The 15,346-nt window shown below is 43.1% G+C and overlaps 1 protein-coding gene across 1 annotated transcript in view; it reads left to right on the forward strand.

The window, feature by feature from the left end:
• The first annotated feature begins 324 nt into the window (after nucleotides 1-324).
• The window catches only part of CHSY3 (chondroitin sulfate synthase 3), an 87,101-nt gene continuing 72,079 nt past the window's right edge, over nucleotides 325-15,346 (forward strand). The window contains exons 1-2 of the mRNA XM_048503217.1: nucleotides 325-1,520; nucleotides 4,645-4,928. Coding sequence (XP_048359174.1) covers nucleotides 752-1,520; nucleotides 4,645-4,928 — 1,053 coding nt within the window. The 5' untranslated portion in view covers nucleotides 325-751. The remainder of the gene's footprint in view (nucleotides 1,521-4,644; nucleotides 4,929-15,346) is intronic.

Genomic DNA, 15,346 nt, shown 5'->3' on the forward strand with positions numbered 1-15,346 from the left:
TCAAATAATAAATTGTTCTGGTAATAGGGTTGTATACAGTTATAGCTCTGTTCCCATCCCAGTTCTTCCCCACTTCTATTTCGAAAACAGGAAGAACATTTTTCCTCGTCAAAAGTTATCGGTGAAACAAAGAAGTGGGTGAAGAGCAGACAAAGGGCGATGAACGAATATGAGAGCCTCAGCCTGGGTGTAAAAGGCGATCTTGGAGAAAGCAAAAACTGGTCGGGGCAAAAGGGGGCGGCCCGTGGAAAAAAAAAAGAATTTCCTTCCGGAGAGGCTGTTCAGGCGGCGTCGCCAGCTCCTCGGTTCCCTCCGCCTTCCTGCAACGACCCCGGTGGGGGTTGCTGCTGCTGCTACTGCCACTCTCTCCTGAGCGTGGCGCTCGGAAGCTGGATGAGCGGCGAGTTGGTGCTGCTTCGTAGGTTCCCGCGGCTGCTGCTTCTCCCTTCTGCCGCCCTCGTATGGAGGAGGATGAGCGGTGGGAGGGGCGGCTGAAGACCGGCAGCGCGGCGCCGAAAAGGTGTCGCCGGGAGAGGCTGAGCGTGTGAGGGGGTGCGCGGCCGCTCCTCTTGCAGAAGCCGCCGCCGCGGGGCGAGAAGTTCCACTAGGAGCGAGAGACGACCACGCCTCGCGGACTCGCAAAGGCGGCCTTAGGAATTGGAAGGGGAGGCGGCGGCGAGGGGTGCAGAGGCTCGGTGGGCGTCTCCTGGTGTGCAGACCCTGCTCGCCGCCCAGTCCCGCGCCCACCACCATGGCAGCGCGATCCCGGCGCCCCTGGCTGAGCGTTATGTTGGGGCTGGTGCTGGGCTTCACCGTTGCCTCTTGGCTCATTGCCCCCAAAGTGGCCGAACTGAACGAGAGGAAGAGGCGCGGAGGCAGCGGCGGCTTTTCTAGCATCGGTGGTGACGGCAGCCTCTGTTCGTACTACGGCCGTGCGCCTGGGCTGCCCGGGGGCAAGAGGCAGCTGCAACCCGAGGCGAGGGCAGCCGCCGCCACTGGAGGGCTCGGGGGCTTCAGCCGGTGGGAAAGAGAGCAGCTGCCGCCGCCGCCGCCTCCTCCCGCCGCGGAGGACGAGCCCATGCCTAGTCCTCCCGTGGCTGCTGCTGCTGGAGAGGTAAGCCCGCAGGAGGAAGAGGAGGAAGGGGAAGGCGCGGGCCGCCACGGCAGCAGCCACAACGGGAGCGGGGACGATGCGGGCGCCCCGGGCTGCTCCCAGACTCGCCACTTCCTCTACGTGGGAGTCATGACTGCCCAGAAATACCTGAGCAGCAGAGCTTTGGCGGCGCAGCGGACCTGGGCGAGCTCCATCGCCGGCCGCGTGGAGTTCTTCTCCAGCCAGGGCTCCGTCTCTCCGCCCGCTCTGCCGGGAGAGCAGCCGCTGCCGGTCGTGTCTCTGCCCGGAGTAGACGACTCGTACCCGCCGCAGAAGAAATCGTTCATGATGCTCAAGTACATGCACGACAAGTACTTGGACACCTACGAGTGGTTCATGCGGGCCGACGACGACGTCTACATCAAAGGTGAGGACTGAGGATGGCGGGGCTAGGAGGCGCTTGGCCCCGGCACCTGTTGTCGCGAAGGTCGGCACTGGGCAGAGTACTAATGAAGGAAGCTAATTCTGATCATGTACATGAATCTAGCCACTGAAGTAGTGCAACCTGCCCCGCACTCCACGGATTAAGGGAGTTCCAAGGACCTGGCTAGCATTAGGCAGGATTGTTTAGAAAGCTGGAGCATGACATATTTTGCAGACTCAGTAGTGTCTCTGTGGAAGATTTTGTATGGAAATATTATTAGTCTGGTACAGGCACCAAGTACTCGCTGTAATGAACTGCCTGATTCAGACATACTACAAGTGGGCAAAGCAAGAATCTGCCCCATGGACGTTGTCTACTTTGGAAGGCTGTCAGAACGCTAACAAAATGGGGTCTCTGTTTTAATAAGGAATTTGAAATCTCATTTTCTTCTCTTGGTAGTCTGTCCCTGTCTATATAAGGAAAGTTTTTGGAAAACTTAGGCCATAAAATATGCATTTGCCTGCCTGCCAACTTCAGGAAGAGTGAGAGTTAGCAGTTTGACTATTCATTCATCTTCCCTGCCCCTGTGAGCACCTCCCCCCCCACCCCCAGAACTGCTTCGATCCTTCTGCATACTTGTCACAGCTGAATCTAGCCACTGAATCTAGCTGAGATTCTTCTTTCATTCCCCCACCCGCACCCCTGCAGCTCATGTTGTATAACAATTTGTGTCCTCAGGTATTGATTAACAGAAATGCTTAATATAGGCTTTATGTGTTATTTTTACTAATTTCCAGTTTTTATTTGTCCTTCCCCAAAGTCCCAGAACAGGTTACAGTGGCTGTGATACTCATGCCACTTGTATGGACTAGTCACATAAACTGTGGCTCATTCCGCACATGCAGAATAATGCACTTTCAAACTGCTTTCAATGCTCTTTGAAGCTGTGCGTAATGGCAAAATCCACTTGCAAACAGTTGTGAAAGTGGTTTGAAAATGCATTATTTTGCGTGTGCGGAAGGGGCCTATGTTAGCAGTATTAGGATTAGTACAACTTCAGCACAAAGGGTTTTATTAGAATACTGTACAGAGGACATGCTTCAGAAGTAACATACTGATTAGTGTAACCCATTTCTTCCATACTTAATCTTAAGAAACACAATGCTGGTACATTTCTTCTGAAAGGTGATGAGCTGAGAAAAAAATAGATTCCTAATGGGTTTGGAGGAGTGTAACTGTTTTTAGGATGTGACAGTTAGCAAAATATCAGTTTGTTTATTTTCAGTGATTTTTAAAATATACTTTTTATTGAAATTTATCAAACTCTAAAAATGTCTTTTAAAAAAGAAAACAGGGAATACAGTCAGTGTAAATAGGGATCTATTTCAGTTGTATCATTTGTTACCTTTTATATTTCTTGTTTTAGAAAAAATGATGATGATCTCAGTGAATCCTGTCTTGTTTGAGCAAGACTTTTAGCCCTAGAAAGGGATTCTATGAGAAGGCTTTGCAGCACTGAGTATTTAAGAAAATCATAGCCAGCTCTTTATATTTGAGGTTTCCAGGGCAGAAGATTTGACTTCTGCTTCTTCTTAGATCAACTCACTGTAGAACTAAAGTGCAAGCTCAGAACTGTATACTGTAATAAATAGGGATTATGTTGGGATTATGTTGAATATTTTATGTTACATCCATAGAGTTGTAAGTTTAGTGCAGAAAAAGCCATGAACTAAAGCAGGTTTAACAAAGTGTTCAAACCTGAATGTTGTCAGTGTTCATTTAACAGGACTGTTGGTTATTCGGTCTCTCCAGTAGAAATAAATGATCTTACCATATCTTTCCCATTAATACAATTTAAAATAAGTGGAGAGATATTCACTTAGGTTTTGCAGAAATTTCACTATAATAATCAGTTTAGGCTCTTGCATCATGCAGCTCTCCAGCCTAAGGGTGGCAGTCCGTACTCATCCTACCCTGTGTGTACATACAGGTATCCTTATATATTGTCTTCCTATAGCCTGCTAATATAGCATTTAACTTCAAAATACTAATGCAAAAATTGATTGTTTAATGACAGTTATTGAATGTTCCCCTTCCTGTCACACTCTTTCCATTAACTTGTAGGATTTCTTTGAAAATGTTCTCTCCCATCCATCCATCCATCCATCCATCCATCCATCCATCCATCCATCCATCCATCCATCCATCCATCCATCCATCCATCCATCCATCCATCCATCCATCCATCCATCCATCCATCCATCCATCCATCCATCTGTATATAAGCACCTTCATATTTACATTTGTGGTTTACATTCTAATCTGCTTACCTGAGCCTGGTTGAATTTGTTGGATAGTTTTTGATGAGAATGTGGATGTGCTTCCAAATGTGGATGTGCTTCCAAATCAACTGAATCAACAAAGAGTCACATCTTAAAAACTAGCAGAAGCGTTCATGATCCAGAGTCTTTTTCATATGAAGCAGAGATAACTTGACTTCCTTGAGGGTTTAAATTGCTGTCTGGCTTTACTGACCAGATCTAAACTTTCTAAATGTTAAAAATAGTATTCAGCAATGCAACACTGTGTTTGCACAGGCCTTCAAAAGAACCAAAAGGTCTATATAAAGTTAATTCCTCTATATGATATTTATGTTCTTTTTAAATTTATCACGTCCCATTTTTGTACTCCTTCACTTGGAATTTTATTGTTTACGGTAGCATCTACTTGGAGATAAATGTGCAACTGTAGTTTAATTTCTTGTGTGATTCATTGTTATTAGCAGTCATCTGGAAAATAATGCATAGTTTAATTAAAATGCCACATACTTATCACAAATAAATTCTACTGATATCAGTAGAATTTAATTCCAAGGTTAAGAGATGGGTGTTTCCAAAGATCTGGACTAATTGATTTTTTTCCCAGCTTATTGGAAATTTTGGGCTTTGTAAATAGATGAATGTCCGAAAAGATGATTATGATCCTTGTCTCCCTTTCTGTTGTTTGTTGGAGCAGTCAGAAGTAATGACTGTATTAGGGAAAGTGATTTGTAGAGTTATAGTTTGAATTGTAGTTGTACTATGGGAAAAAATGAGGTGGTATTAATAGCAATTTTTCTTTCTTTTAGGAGAAAAATTAGAGGAATTCCTAAGGTCGTTGAACAGCAGTAAACCTTTGTATTTGGGGCAGACAGGACTGGGAAATACTGAAGAACTTGGAAAACTGGCTCTTGAGCCAGGAGAGAATTTCTGCATGGGAGGACCTGGGATGATCTTCAGTCGTGAAGTTCTTAGAAGGATGGTACCTCATATAGGTGAATGTCTTCAGGAAATGTACACTACTCATGAGGATGTAGAAGTGGGCCGATGTGTTCGGCGGTTTGGTGGAACTCAGTGCGTTTGGTCTTATGAGGTAAGAAGTAATGCAAAAACGTAAGTTATTTATTAAAGTTCTTGTGATCCATTCATTACAGTTTACTGTTAGAAATATTCTGTCTGTGCTGTTTGGCTTTTACTATGCTGTTGCAAGCAAACATAATTACACCATTTTAATCGAATAATAATAGCCAATCCATGTTAATGGCCCAATTTGGGAGGGGAGGGAATTGCTTCTTGGATATGGTGGGTTTCACCAGCAGATTTGCCTTCTCTGGAGCACTTATCCCAGCAGAGGGGCAAAACTGCTGATAGGTGGACACCGCAGCCCTCCAGAATGCCTGAATGTGGTGCTGGGGACTGTTTCAGCACTCCTGGGCCCCAGCCAGTCCCATTGGCACAGTGGGGGCGGTTTGAGGCATTTCTGGGGGTGGTGTGGACCGTAGGCAGCTTCCAACCAGTCTATAGAGCCAGGAATGCTGTGGCCTGGGCCTCGGAACTCCGTTCAGCCCTTTGGAGAGCTTCCAGGTGGCTTGTTTTCTTTTATTCATTTTGACTTCACCCAACTCTGCTTGAAAGCCCTCTGGAGGTGGCACAGCAGCAGAGCCATCCTTGGCCACAGGGGCCTCTGGATTGGGCTGCCCACCCAGTATCTACTAAAAGCAAATACAGCTGCAGCACATATTTCTGGGTCTGGATATATGTAGAGACCACTGAAAAAGCACAGATTTCCAGTCTCTGACTGTGCCAACAGAGAGAGAGAGAGACATATATATATATAGATAATATATATATGCCTTAATTAATCTGTCTATTAATAATTTAGACATGTTTATTCAAGTTATTATAACTGTAGCCACCAGACACTTAATTAGGTTTCAGATCACTGTATTTTTTATTTTACATAATAAGAAACATTCTGGCTTATGTACATGTTATTCTGTTGAATTGGATAGAGGCATGACTTTATACTGCTTCCCTTATCCTGATGCAAGTATTCTCTTAAAGGTATTTAACTATTTTTAAGTGTAATCTACCCAAAATGTTTGTATTAAGCTGTGTTGCAGCTCATGAACATGAATGCTTAGAAACTGATATATGGGCTGTCGCTATAGTGCAGTATTGTAGAACCTGATGTTGTGGTGATACTTCAGGGGTTGTTTAAAATGGAATTGAATACACCATAACTATGTTTGGGATCAGAATGATGCTAGTATTCAAACTTAAGTACAATTATTTGACATTAAGTTCCCTTGGTACCACAAAACTCTTTAAGTTCAGTTGCTTTCGTGGTAATAACCTGTATTTTTTTAGGAGATTGCTGTGCAAGTTGTTTTATATCCCTATACTTTGGCTTAAGTTAGGGTTAAGAGAGGCTCGACAGCAACCCATATTGTTTCTGTGGGCTCCAATCACTGCCTGCATGGATGCATGTGAATGTGAAAACTTTATCCCGACTGCAACCTGTTATGTATTTGCTATGCAGAAGAGGCCTCAGATAGGCTTAATAGTTACAATAGCACATCTCTTAACCTACAAATGTCCCCAATGTTTCAGCTTCATTGAGTCAGTGGACACTTGGTGTCCAATGTCGGGATATGTGAGGAGAAGAGGAGGATTTGTCAGCACTGGGCACAGCTAGCTTCTGTTGAAGTTTCTTTAGAGCTTGATTCTATGAAGGAAGTTTTAGGATTGAATCAAACGCCATTTATTATTTATTACAATTATTTGTAAACTCTGTGAAAATTAACAGGAGCGCTTCTCAGCCAACCATGTTACTCGGTGCACACTTTGGTGGTTCTTCAAGGTGATGAATCCTATCATAACAACTTAAATCCATTGGTGGAAAATTTGTTTCATTGTTCAGAATATGCAGTATAGAGCAATATTCAAGTTCGGTAGCACTTTAAAGACTAACAAACTCTCCAGGATATAAGTTTTCAGATACCTGTCAGATACCTGAAACTATGCTTATTCAGAGCATGTGATTTTTTTCTTATAGTTTATGGCTGTATAGAACCAATATTAAACCTGTGTAAGATTGAACTTCTTGCGGTGCTTTTGGGTATTTCCCTTACTCCTGTACATTGACTACATTGAAAGACACTTGGTTTAAAACTAATTCTGGTTAGAATTACACTACATGCACAGGCAGTCATATAAGTTAACCAGAGGTCATTTATCTCTCCCAACAAGCTGGTATTCTAAACCACGGTTTAACACAGGTTTAGAATCCTAGTGTGTGGTATGAGGGGACTATCTAACCAGTGTTCCTGCTTTCTTACACTGTGGTTCTAAACTAAGATTAGAGTTTAATTTAAAGTATGATTCATTGTTCTCTGCTTTAGAGGGGAGGGAAGAAGGAAGGATAGGGTTGCAAAAACTTATCAAATAAGGCAAGTTTGTATATATACAGGTTAATAACTAAAATGCATCTAAATAAATAGATAAAATGTAGGCTTGCTGGAGTGTATGAATGCAAACTACAGCTCACCTCTGGCTCATGATTTGAAAACCCTATTAATTTCTGCACATCAGGGGCACTTGTGCTTTTCCAAACAATATGCAAATTGATGCATGATGCTGAATATGTCCAGTAAGGAGGTCAAACCCCCCACTCATGAAGTCTGCTGGATATGGCCTGTCCCTTTCTGACAAATGTTCTTGCTTTGTGAAGTGTGGATAAAATGGTGAAAGGAGCACCAAAGCTGTTGCCCTGAACTAATTTCTGAAAGAGCCAAATAAAAATGCATTAGGCAGATATCAATTTTCCTCTGTTTCTAAACCACACGGCTAACAGTTTTTGAAACACTGGAGTCTCAAAGGGTGTTTATGGTATTGCAGGCATTTGTTTTTGTATACATGAAAACAATACTACTGAGGCAGCCTCAATTGGATCATTGGACCTTCTTACCACGGCATGTATGTCAGTAGCAGCAGAGTAAGCAAGCAATGACACTGAACTGTAGTAAATTTTAAATAGTTAAATTGTTACAGAGCACTGCGGAAAGTGCGCTTCCCCACCGGCAGGAATTCTGCTGGTGGAGGGGTGGGGGCCGTTCGCATGAGAGTGTGTGAGCGGCCCCCAAAGAGGCCGGCGCAAGAGAGGCAGCTCCGCACGGAGCTGCCTCTTCCTCATCCCTCTCCCACTCACCTCGTCCCCTCCGTCGCCCTGCTGGCCTCCTAAGACCCGCCCACGCTGCCCTCCGACCTCCAGGGGTTGGAGGACAGCGAGGGAGGGTCTTAGGAGGCCAGCAGGGCGACGGAGGTGACGAGGTGAGTGGGAGAGGGACGGGGAAAACAGCGCATTCCCAGCGGTGCCGTTCGCACCGCGCTGCCAGGAATCCTCTGTTTACTAAAAACCTCAATCCAGGAGGGAGGTTTTTCGAGGCGGCCTGATCCCGCCCTGGGGGAGGGGGAGGGGAGCCAGGTCGGCGCTGCTGCGTTTTCGCAGCGCCACCTGTGCGAACGGCTCCCTGGGGACGGCGTTTTTGCCGTCCCCAGGGCGCCGTTTATGGCCCGTGCAGAAAGGGCCTAACTAAAGTTAGAGTAGAAAATCTTATTTACAATTTGGAAACACATTTGTGCTAATGAACTACACAGTACATGATAAGCATGTAATACTATGCGTATAGGCATTGTTATTGAAATGAGGATTGGTTTTCATAAAAATTTTAAGGTGGTGAGGTAAAGCTTGAAAAAATACCAGTTAAGCTTTTTCCTCTGGTTTGGGAGGATAGCACAGTAGTTTCATGACTTCTTCACTCTGGACTCGCTTCCCAGTTTATTTTTTCTCTGCTCCCATCTACACTGCCAAAACTGTTCAATTTTGTAGTAATGAAATTAGTTAATCTGTGGTGTGATAACACAATTGTATGACAACTGCTGACACACAAGCAAGAAATCTCATCATTTCAACATTTCAAAATGGTTGTGAAAACCAGTCCTAAGTCTGCAGGTCATAAATATACTTTGTTGGCATTTTGTTAAAATTTTGGAAACATCAGTGTATTTAGGACTGAAATAAATCACCTGTTCTTTTCAAGTAAGCAACATTTCTAGATTTTGTGAAATGAGCATTAATAGCATAAAAGGTTATAACTGTTATTATGAATATGATTCTAATTATTGCCACTGGTGGTTTAGTAGTAAAATATGCTTGTCATAATGTCACTATCTCATTAAGCAGGAAAAATCAATTTAAATAGGCCAATGAGAGAGGTTATGTGCCATTAAAGAAAAATGCAGATGAGTAATTGGGTTTGTGTATTATACATCAAGCTTCGACTGGTGCTGTGTTATTTTGAAAACGCAAGGCTGTGTCCTAGCTCCACTACTTTTTAATCTCTATATAAACGATATAGTACAAAGGTTATCAGGACCAGAATACATAGCCCCCTCTATTAACCAACAGAAAATTTCCATCCTGTTGTACGCAGACGACATGGTCCTAATTTCTCAAACCCGATTGGGATTAAAAAGACTGCTCAATAGTTTGGGTGAATATTGCAAGGAGGAAGCACTCTCCATCAATTATATCAAAACAAAGGCAATGGTATTTAGGAAAAAACCGAAAAAACACTCCTGGACGATACAAGGAATTCCTATAGAGCAATGCAGCTCATTTAAATATCTAGGAATTAACTTTAGTGAGACCTTAAATTGGAAAGTACACTTTGGAACTTTAAGAATCTCAGCTATAAAAATAATAGGGGCAATTATGAGATTCTATTACTCAAAAGGTGGTTGTCTTGTAGATCCAGCTGTAAAACTGTTCGAAAGTAAAGTCATCTCACATATGTTATATGGAATAGAAGTTTGGGGCTGGAATGACCTTATACTCAAGACACTGGAATCCATTCAGAACCTTTTTTTAAGACGGATCTTGATGCTGCCAAAGGGAACACCGGCTGCACTAATGAGGGCAGAGTTAGGTTTACCATCAATTGAATCACGTGCCCATCTTGCAATCTTGAAGGCCTGGAAAAAAAACCAGCTCAGATAATAAGGAAACCTTTGGTCATCAGTCTTTTACTCTCCTGATGACAAAAAATAAAAACCGCTCTACCTTTTTCGAAAAAATTCGATCTCGGTACACTATTCCAGATGATCTATTAAGAGTTTCAACATCCAATGCTGAACTCCGAGACTGGGTGTACAGAGAAGATGCCAGAATAAACAGACAATTAATAGTTCAGACAAAAACTGCTCCATGGTATAAACTATTTAAAAGAGATCATATTAGAGCTACATATCTGACCACTACACTAATAAGAAATCTAAGAACAGCTTATACTTCTATTAGATTTCAAGCAATGCCTTCAGCAGTGCTTAGTGGCAGATACACACGAGTACCATTTTCTCAGCGCTTTTGTATCTGTGGAAAACAAGAGCCTGAGGATCTCTTCCACTACATACTCTCCTGTCCTTTATATTCTGAAATAAGGAAAAGGTTTTTGGAGCCAATACTACCTAGGACAGCTTTTTTGTCCGATGATGAGAAACTGATTTTCTTATTATCGGATATTGATTCCTATGTTTCTTATAAGATGGCTCTCTTTGCCCTGGCGGCTAGGAAACTACGAGCAAAGTATTTAAAGCACTGTTTGAACTAATGTTGTAAAGTACTGGAGATTAACTTAGACTAGCTGAAGAAGCTGCAAAAACATCTGACGTATTTGATGGGGCATTTTAATTTAGAGATTGCGAACACTAATAATTTATATTTTAATGTAAAACTAAATTATTGTTTTAATTTAAATTATTGTTTTAACTAAGTTACTGTTTTAACTGCATGTATTTTTGTATTGTTATAGCCAATGGCTCAAACAACAATAAATACTTGACTTGACTTGACTTGACTATTTTGAAAACAAAATGCATGTAACAAGTAAAAATAATAATATGTTTATTCTTTAAATATCTTAATTCACTAAAAGTAAAACAGAGCAGAATGTATTAAAATATAATGCAGAAAAACATGTTTTTTAAAAAATATATTGTTTTACAGCCTGCTAATTGGGGTCCTATCATTTGGGAGAACAATGCTAATTTTAGTTACTTACCTTACATTCTACATTACAGTATTTGGCTGCTATGCAGAACACTAACCAGGGATCTGTTGTGAGCATTAGAAAGCAGAATAATGTGTAACACCTTGATTCTAAAAGCTTACCTGTAAGCAAACTTCACGTTTTTTAGAAATGCTTTTAAGTGAGTCTCTTGGATTTAGTGTTAGTGGAAACATTAACATTTTAAAAATTGGTTTTAGACTTTAAATTTAAAGTTATTCCGTTTTTCTCAGGGAACTCAGTGAAGCTAACTTAGAATAAGCAATTGCAGATATCAAATGCTATGAGAAGAAACACTGCTAACATTTTAAGCACCTGGTCTTGATATTTATTTTTGTGTGTAATGTCAACTATTTTAACACAGGGCATCTCCAGATGCTCTGTGATAATTGCATAATACTAAACTGTTCAATGCATTTGTTGAAATACAAATGTCAGTGGAATAACAGGGAAAGATGAGGCAACACATTCAGTGTGCCTCACATTTCTTTTGAGAATGGGGATTTGATTTTGGCATGACTTTGGAAAGCCCACAGCACTATAATTATATTTGTCATTATTTTACTTGATTCAGGCTGAGAAGTACATATGCAGTAAAAGGTAGATAGGAATAGATATTGGGAACTGGATCAGTTATTAAGCTGAGCCTAATAATCTCTACAAGCAATTTTAATAATTCTTCGTGGAAAGTATCCCATTTGTGGTAGATGTATTCATTCACCTGTAGTCCAAAAACTGAGTCCATCTGTGAGGAATTTGTGTGTGGTGTCCTGAAGAGAGAATTAGAGAGGGACGAGAGGGTAGGACTCCTATGGATGAGAAGTAGAAGGGAAGATTGGAGAATTTGGAGTTTCACTGAATGGGACTGTGAGCAAATGAAATTGCCGAACTGGAGGCTGTTGGGAGCGGGCCTTGGGTAAAGGAAATTAAAGGTGAAAGGAAGATGTAGCTGAGATAAATGGGGTTCCAGAGTTCATATGGGTTCATAATTACAAGTCTCATTAAACTGTCACAGGAAAGAGGAAATACCTGTTGTTTCCCTCTTCAGTATCACTTTCTTCCTTAAGGCTTCCAGTGCCCCCTCACTGGACTGCAGTACTGATTTTCCTTTGTTTCTGAGAGTGGTTTTACAGTTTTAAAAATGCCTTCATGTCTAGTCTGATCAAGACACACTAAAATCTGATTTGTACTAGAGGATTCAGTTAATTCAGATAACTTGAGAACTTATATGGTTTTTGTTTCGTTTGAGTTGACTAACTTTGATTTGTGATCTGCTTGCAAAACATAATCAGAAACCATGGTTTAAAATGATTTTGTAAAACATGGCTTGTGTCAACTATGGTTTGATGGGATTTGGGATGTATGAGAGTCAATTAATTGAAACTGGAAAATATCTACAAAGCTGAGGTGCTACTGGTGGCCGGAAGAAGTGCTCCTGGCTTTGAGATGTCTCCAGTTAGGGATGCCGTTGAATTCCCTCTAAGAGATCTGATGGGGTGTTGCTGGAATAGGCCTTCTGGAATAGGCCTTGTGCTGAATAAACAGGTGGTAGCAGTGACCAACAATGCTTTTCACCATCTGACTGGTGAGACACTGGTGGCCTTGCCATTGTGAATTGTGAATTGTGGTACCTGCTGTAGCAACACTGAGATTACATAGCTGCTATACTGTCTCCATGGGCCTGACAAATGTCCAGAAAATACAGTTGGTACAGAGTGCTGCAGCAGGAGTGCTGTTTGGAGTGGGTTGTAAGGATCATATTGCTCCAGTCATGTTCTCATCTGTTTCAGGCTTGTTGTGGGCTAACCCTGCAGTGCTGGTTTTGATCTTTGAAGTCCAGCATAGCCCGGGATATGCATACTTGAAGGAGATCCCTACTTCTATATGAACATCCCCAACCATTATTATCTTCAGGGGCCTGCTTCTGGTGACTTCATTCTAGTCTTGTTTTTAGCCACTTCTGGACTAGTTGAGTGGAACTCCAAGAAAGGGGCTTCTTGGTTTTGACACCGAAATGCTGGAATTTCCTCTGAAGATGCCAGCCTTAAATGTGGGTGAAATGTTAGATGCAAAAACTAGCAGACCAGGGCCACACAGCCCAGAAAACCCACAACAGCCGTTTGATTCTGGCCATGAAAACCGGTGACAATACAAACTGATAAAATACATGTTTGTTAGTGACCAAGAAACTATTTCTGTATCTCTTTGGCCCTTTCTGCATGGGTCATTTACGGCGCCTTGGGGATGGCAAAAACGCCGTCCCCAGGGAGCCGTTCGCACAGGCGGCGCTGCGAAAACGCAACAGCGCTGACCTGGCTCCCCTCCCCCAGGGCGGTGTCAGGCCGCCTTTTGGAAAACAGCGCTTTCCTGGCGGCGCGATGCGAACGGCACCGCCGGGAATGCGCTGTTTTCCCCGTCCCTCTCCCACTCACCTCGTCGCCTTCGTTGCCCTGCTGGCCTCCTAAGACCCTCCCTCGCTGTCCTCCGACCCCTGGAGGTCGGAGGGCAGCGTGGGTGGGTCTTAGGAGGCCAGCAGGGTGACGAGGTGAGTGGGAGAGGGATGGGGAAGAGGTGGCTCCGTGCGGAGCCGCCTCTCTTGTGCCGGCCTCACCGGGGGCCGCTCGCACGCTCCGGTGCGAACAGCCCCCACCCCTCCACCAGCAGAATTCCTGCCGCCTCCGCTACTTTAAGAGAAGTAGACTAACTGAAACATGGAACCAAACCTTTATTTGATGTTTGTGTGTACATTACCTGCACATGTTTAATTATGCTTTATTCTTACTATTTTAATATAGTTGAGTACAGAACAGAAGTGGATAGGCCAGTGATGGTGAACCTTTTTGAGACCGAGTGCCCAAATTGCAACCCAAAACCCACTTATTTATCGCAAAGTGCCAACCCGGCAATTTAACCTGAATGCTGAGATTTTAGTTTAGAAAAAACTGGTTGGCTCCCTCTTCCTCCGCCACAGCCGCTCAAGTAGGGGCCAGCCTGCTGTAGCCTCCAGCAAGTCCCGCATGCACTGCTCTGTGCCTCTCTAGCATCTCTGCCTCCTCTGCACGCCCCCCCCTTGGGCAGCAGTCACCTGGAGCACAGGCACCAGGCCCGCCAGCCGAGTCCTCCCTGCTCACCGCAGTGTGCGCACGTCATGCTCAGTGGCCCAGGCCGGCCTAGATGTGTGTGTGGGGTGATTTTCCACCCCCACATGATGAACTCTGTGTGTGCGTGCCCACAGAGAGGGCTCCGAGTGCCACCTCTGGCACCCGTGCCATAGGTTCGCCATCACTGGGATAGGCTTTACCCGATATGCTACATCTACTACTCTTTTTTTTACTCATGCTAACATCCTCTATAATATTTCTATGTATTTTAATCCGGCAATGCTTGGTTTGGGGGTAGTGAATGCCAGAAAGTTAGATTCTGACTGATTCTTAACAAAAAAAATTACAAGTTGCATCTCTTCTTCCTGTCACTGAAAAGGACCTCTGAGAGTGAGATCAAGCATGTCTTTTGCACAGTGACTGAAATGTTGAACATTGACTTGCATGTGTGATCTAGCTGTCCTAGATCAGAAGAATTGTCAAGACCTTCTGGTAGCACCCCAGAGAGCATTGGTAGTTCTTCAAGTTAACAAGTGGTAGTATAGGCATATGTCAGTCAGTCGCTATGCTAGACCTGATCTATCTCGCCGTTGTCAGAGAGTAAGACAAGAGTGTGAGGTTTTCTAAGACCTGCAGAGACAAATTGGTGGTTGTCAGCACTCAGATGTTGACAGACATTCTGCAAGAGGGGTGGAACAGCAGATGGCTTATTTAAAGCAGTGTCACCATTTTCACCTCTGACATAGTTGCCTCTCAACATGTCGGAGTGGGCACAAGCCCATTGCTTTGGGGGTGATTTTTTAATCTTTCTATAAGCAATAATTTGATTGAGATGGTGACTGATACCATTTCACATACTTCAAAATTGGCATTGTGCAAATTAAGGATTTTCTAAGACTGCTATTCCATCAGAGGTATGGGTATACATAAACTTTCCCTATCAAGCTTCATAAATTTTTGCTACTTGCTGACTTGTCGGTTGTAGTTTCTGGAATCTCTTTTTGTTAATGTTCTGTCCTCTGTTTATGGTAGTGATGGATAAATTATTTTATCTCCAAAGCATCCCTTTAATTTATGTACGATTTTATCTCCAGAAAGCAACTTGTAGTAGACTGTGATTAGATCATTGTATTTGCTCAAATAACCAGCAATCCTTTTTTTTTTATTTTAAGTTTATTTGCTCTGATAACTAGCAATCCTAATAACCAGCTATCCTTAGGAGGTCAGAACCACATGCTTAAGCTTTTTCTTTTTTTCAGGTTCACATGCAAAATCATGTTGCA

The sequence above is a fragment of the Sphaerodactylus townsendi genome, linkage group LG07 (assembly GCF_021028975.2).
Source record: "Sphaerodactylus townsendi isolate TG3544 linkage group LG07, MPM_Stown_v2.3, whole genome shotgun sequence".
Classification (NCBI taxonomy): Eukaryota; Metazoa; Chordata; class Lepidosauria; order Squamata; family Sphaerodactylidae; genus Sphaerodactylus; species Sphaerodactylus townsendi.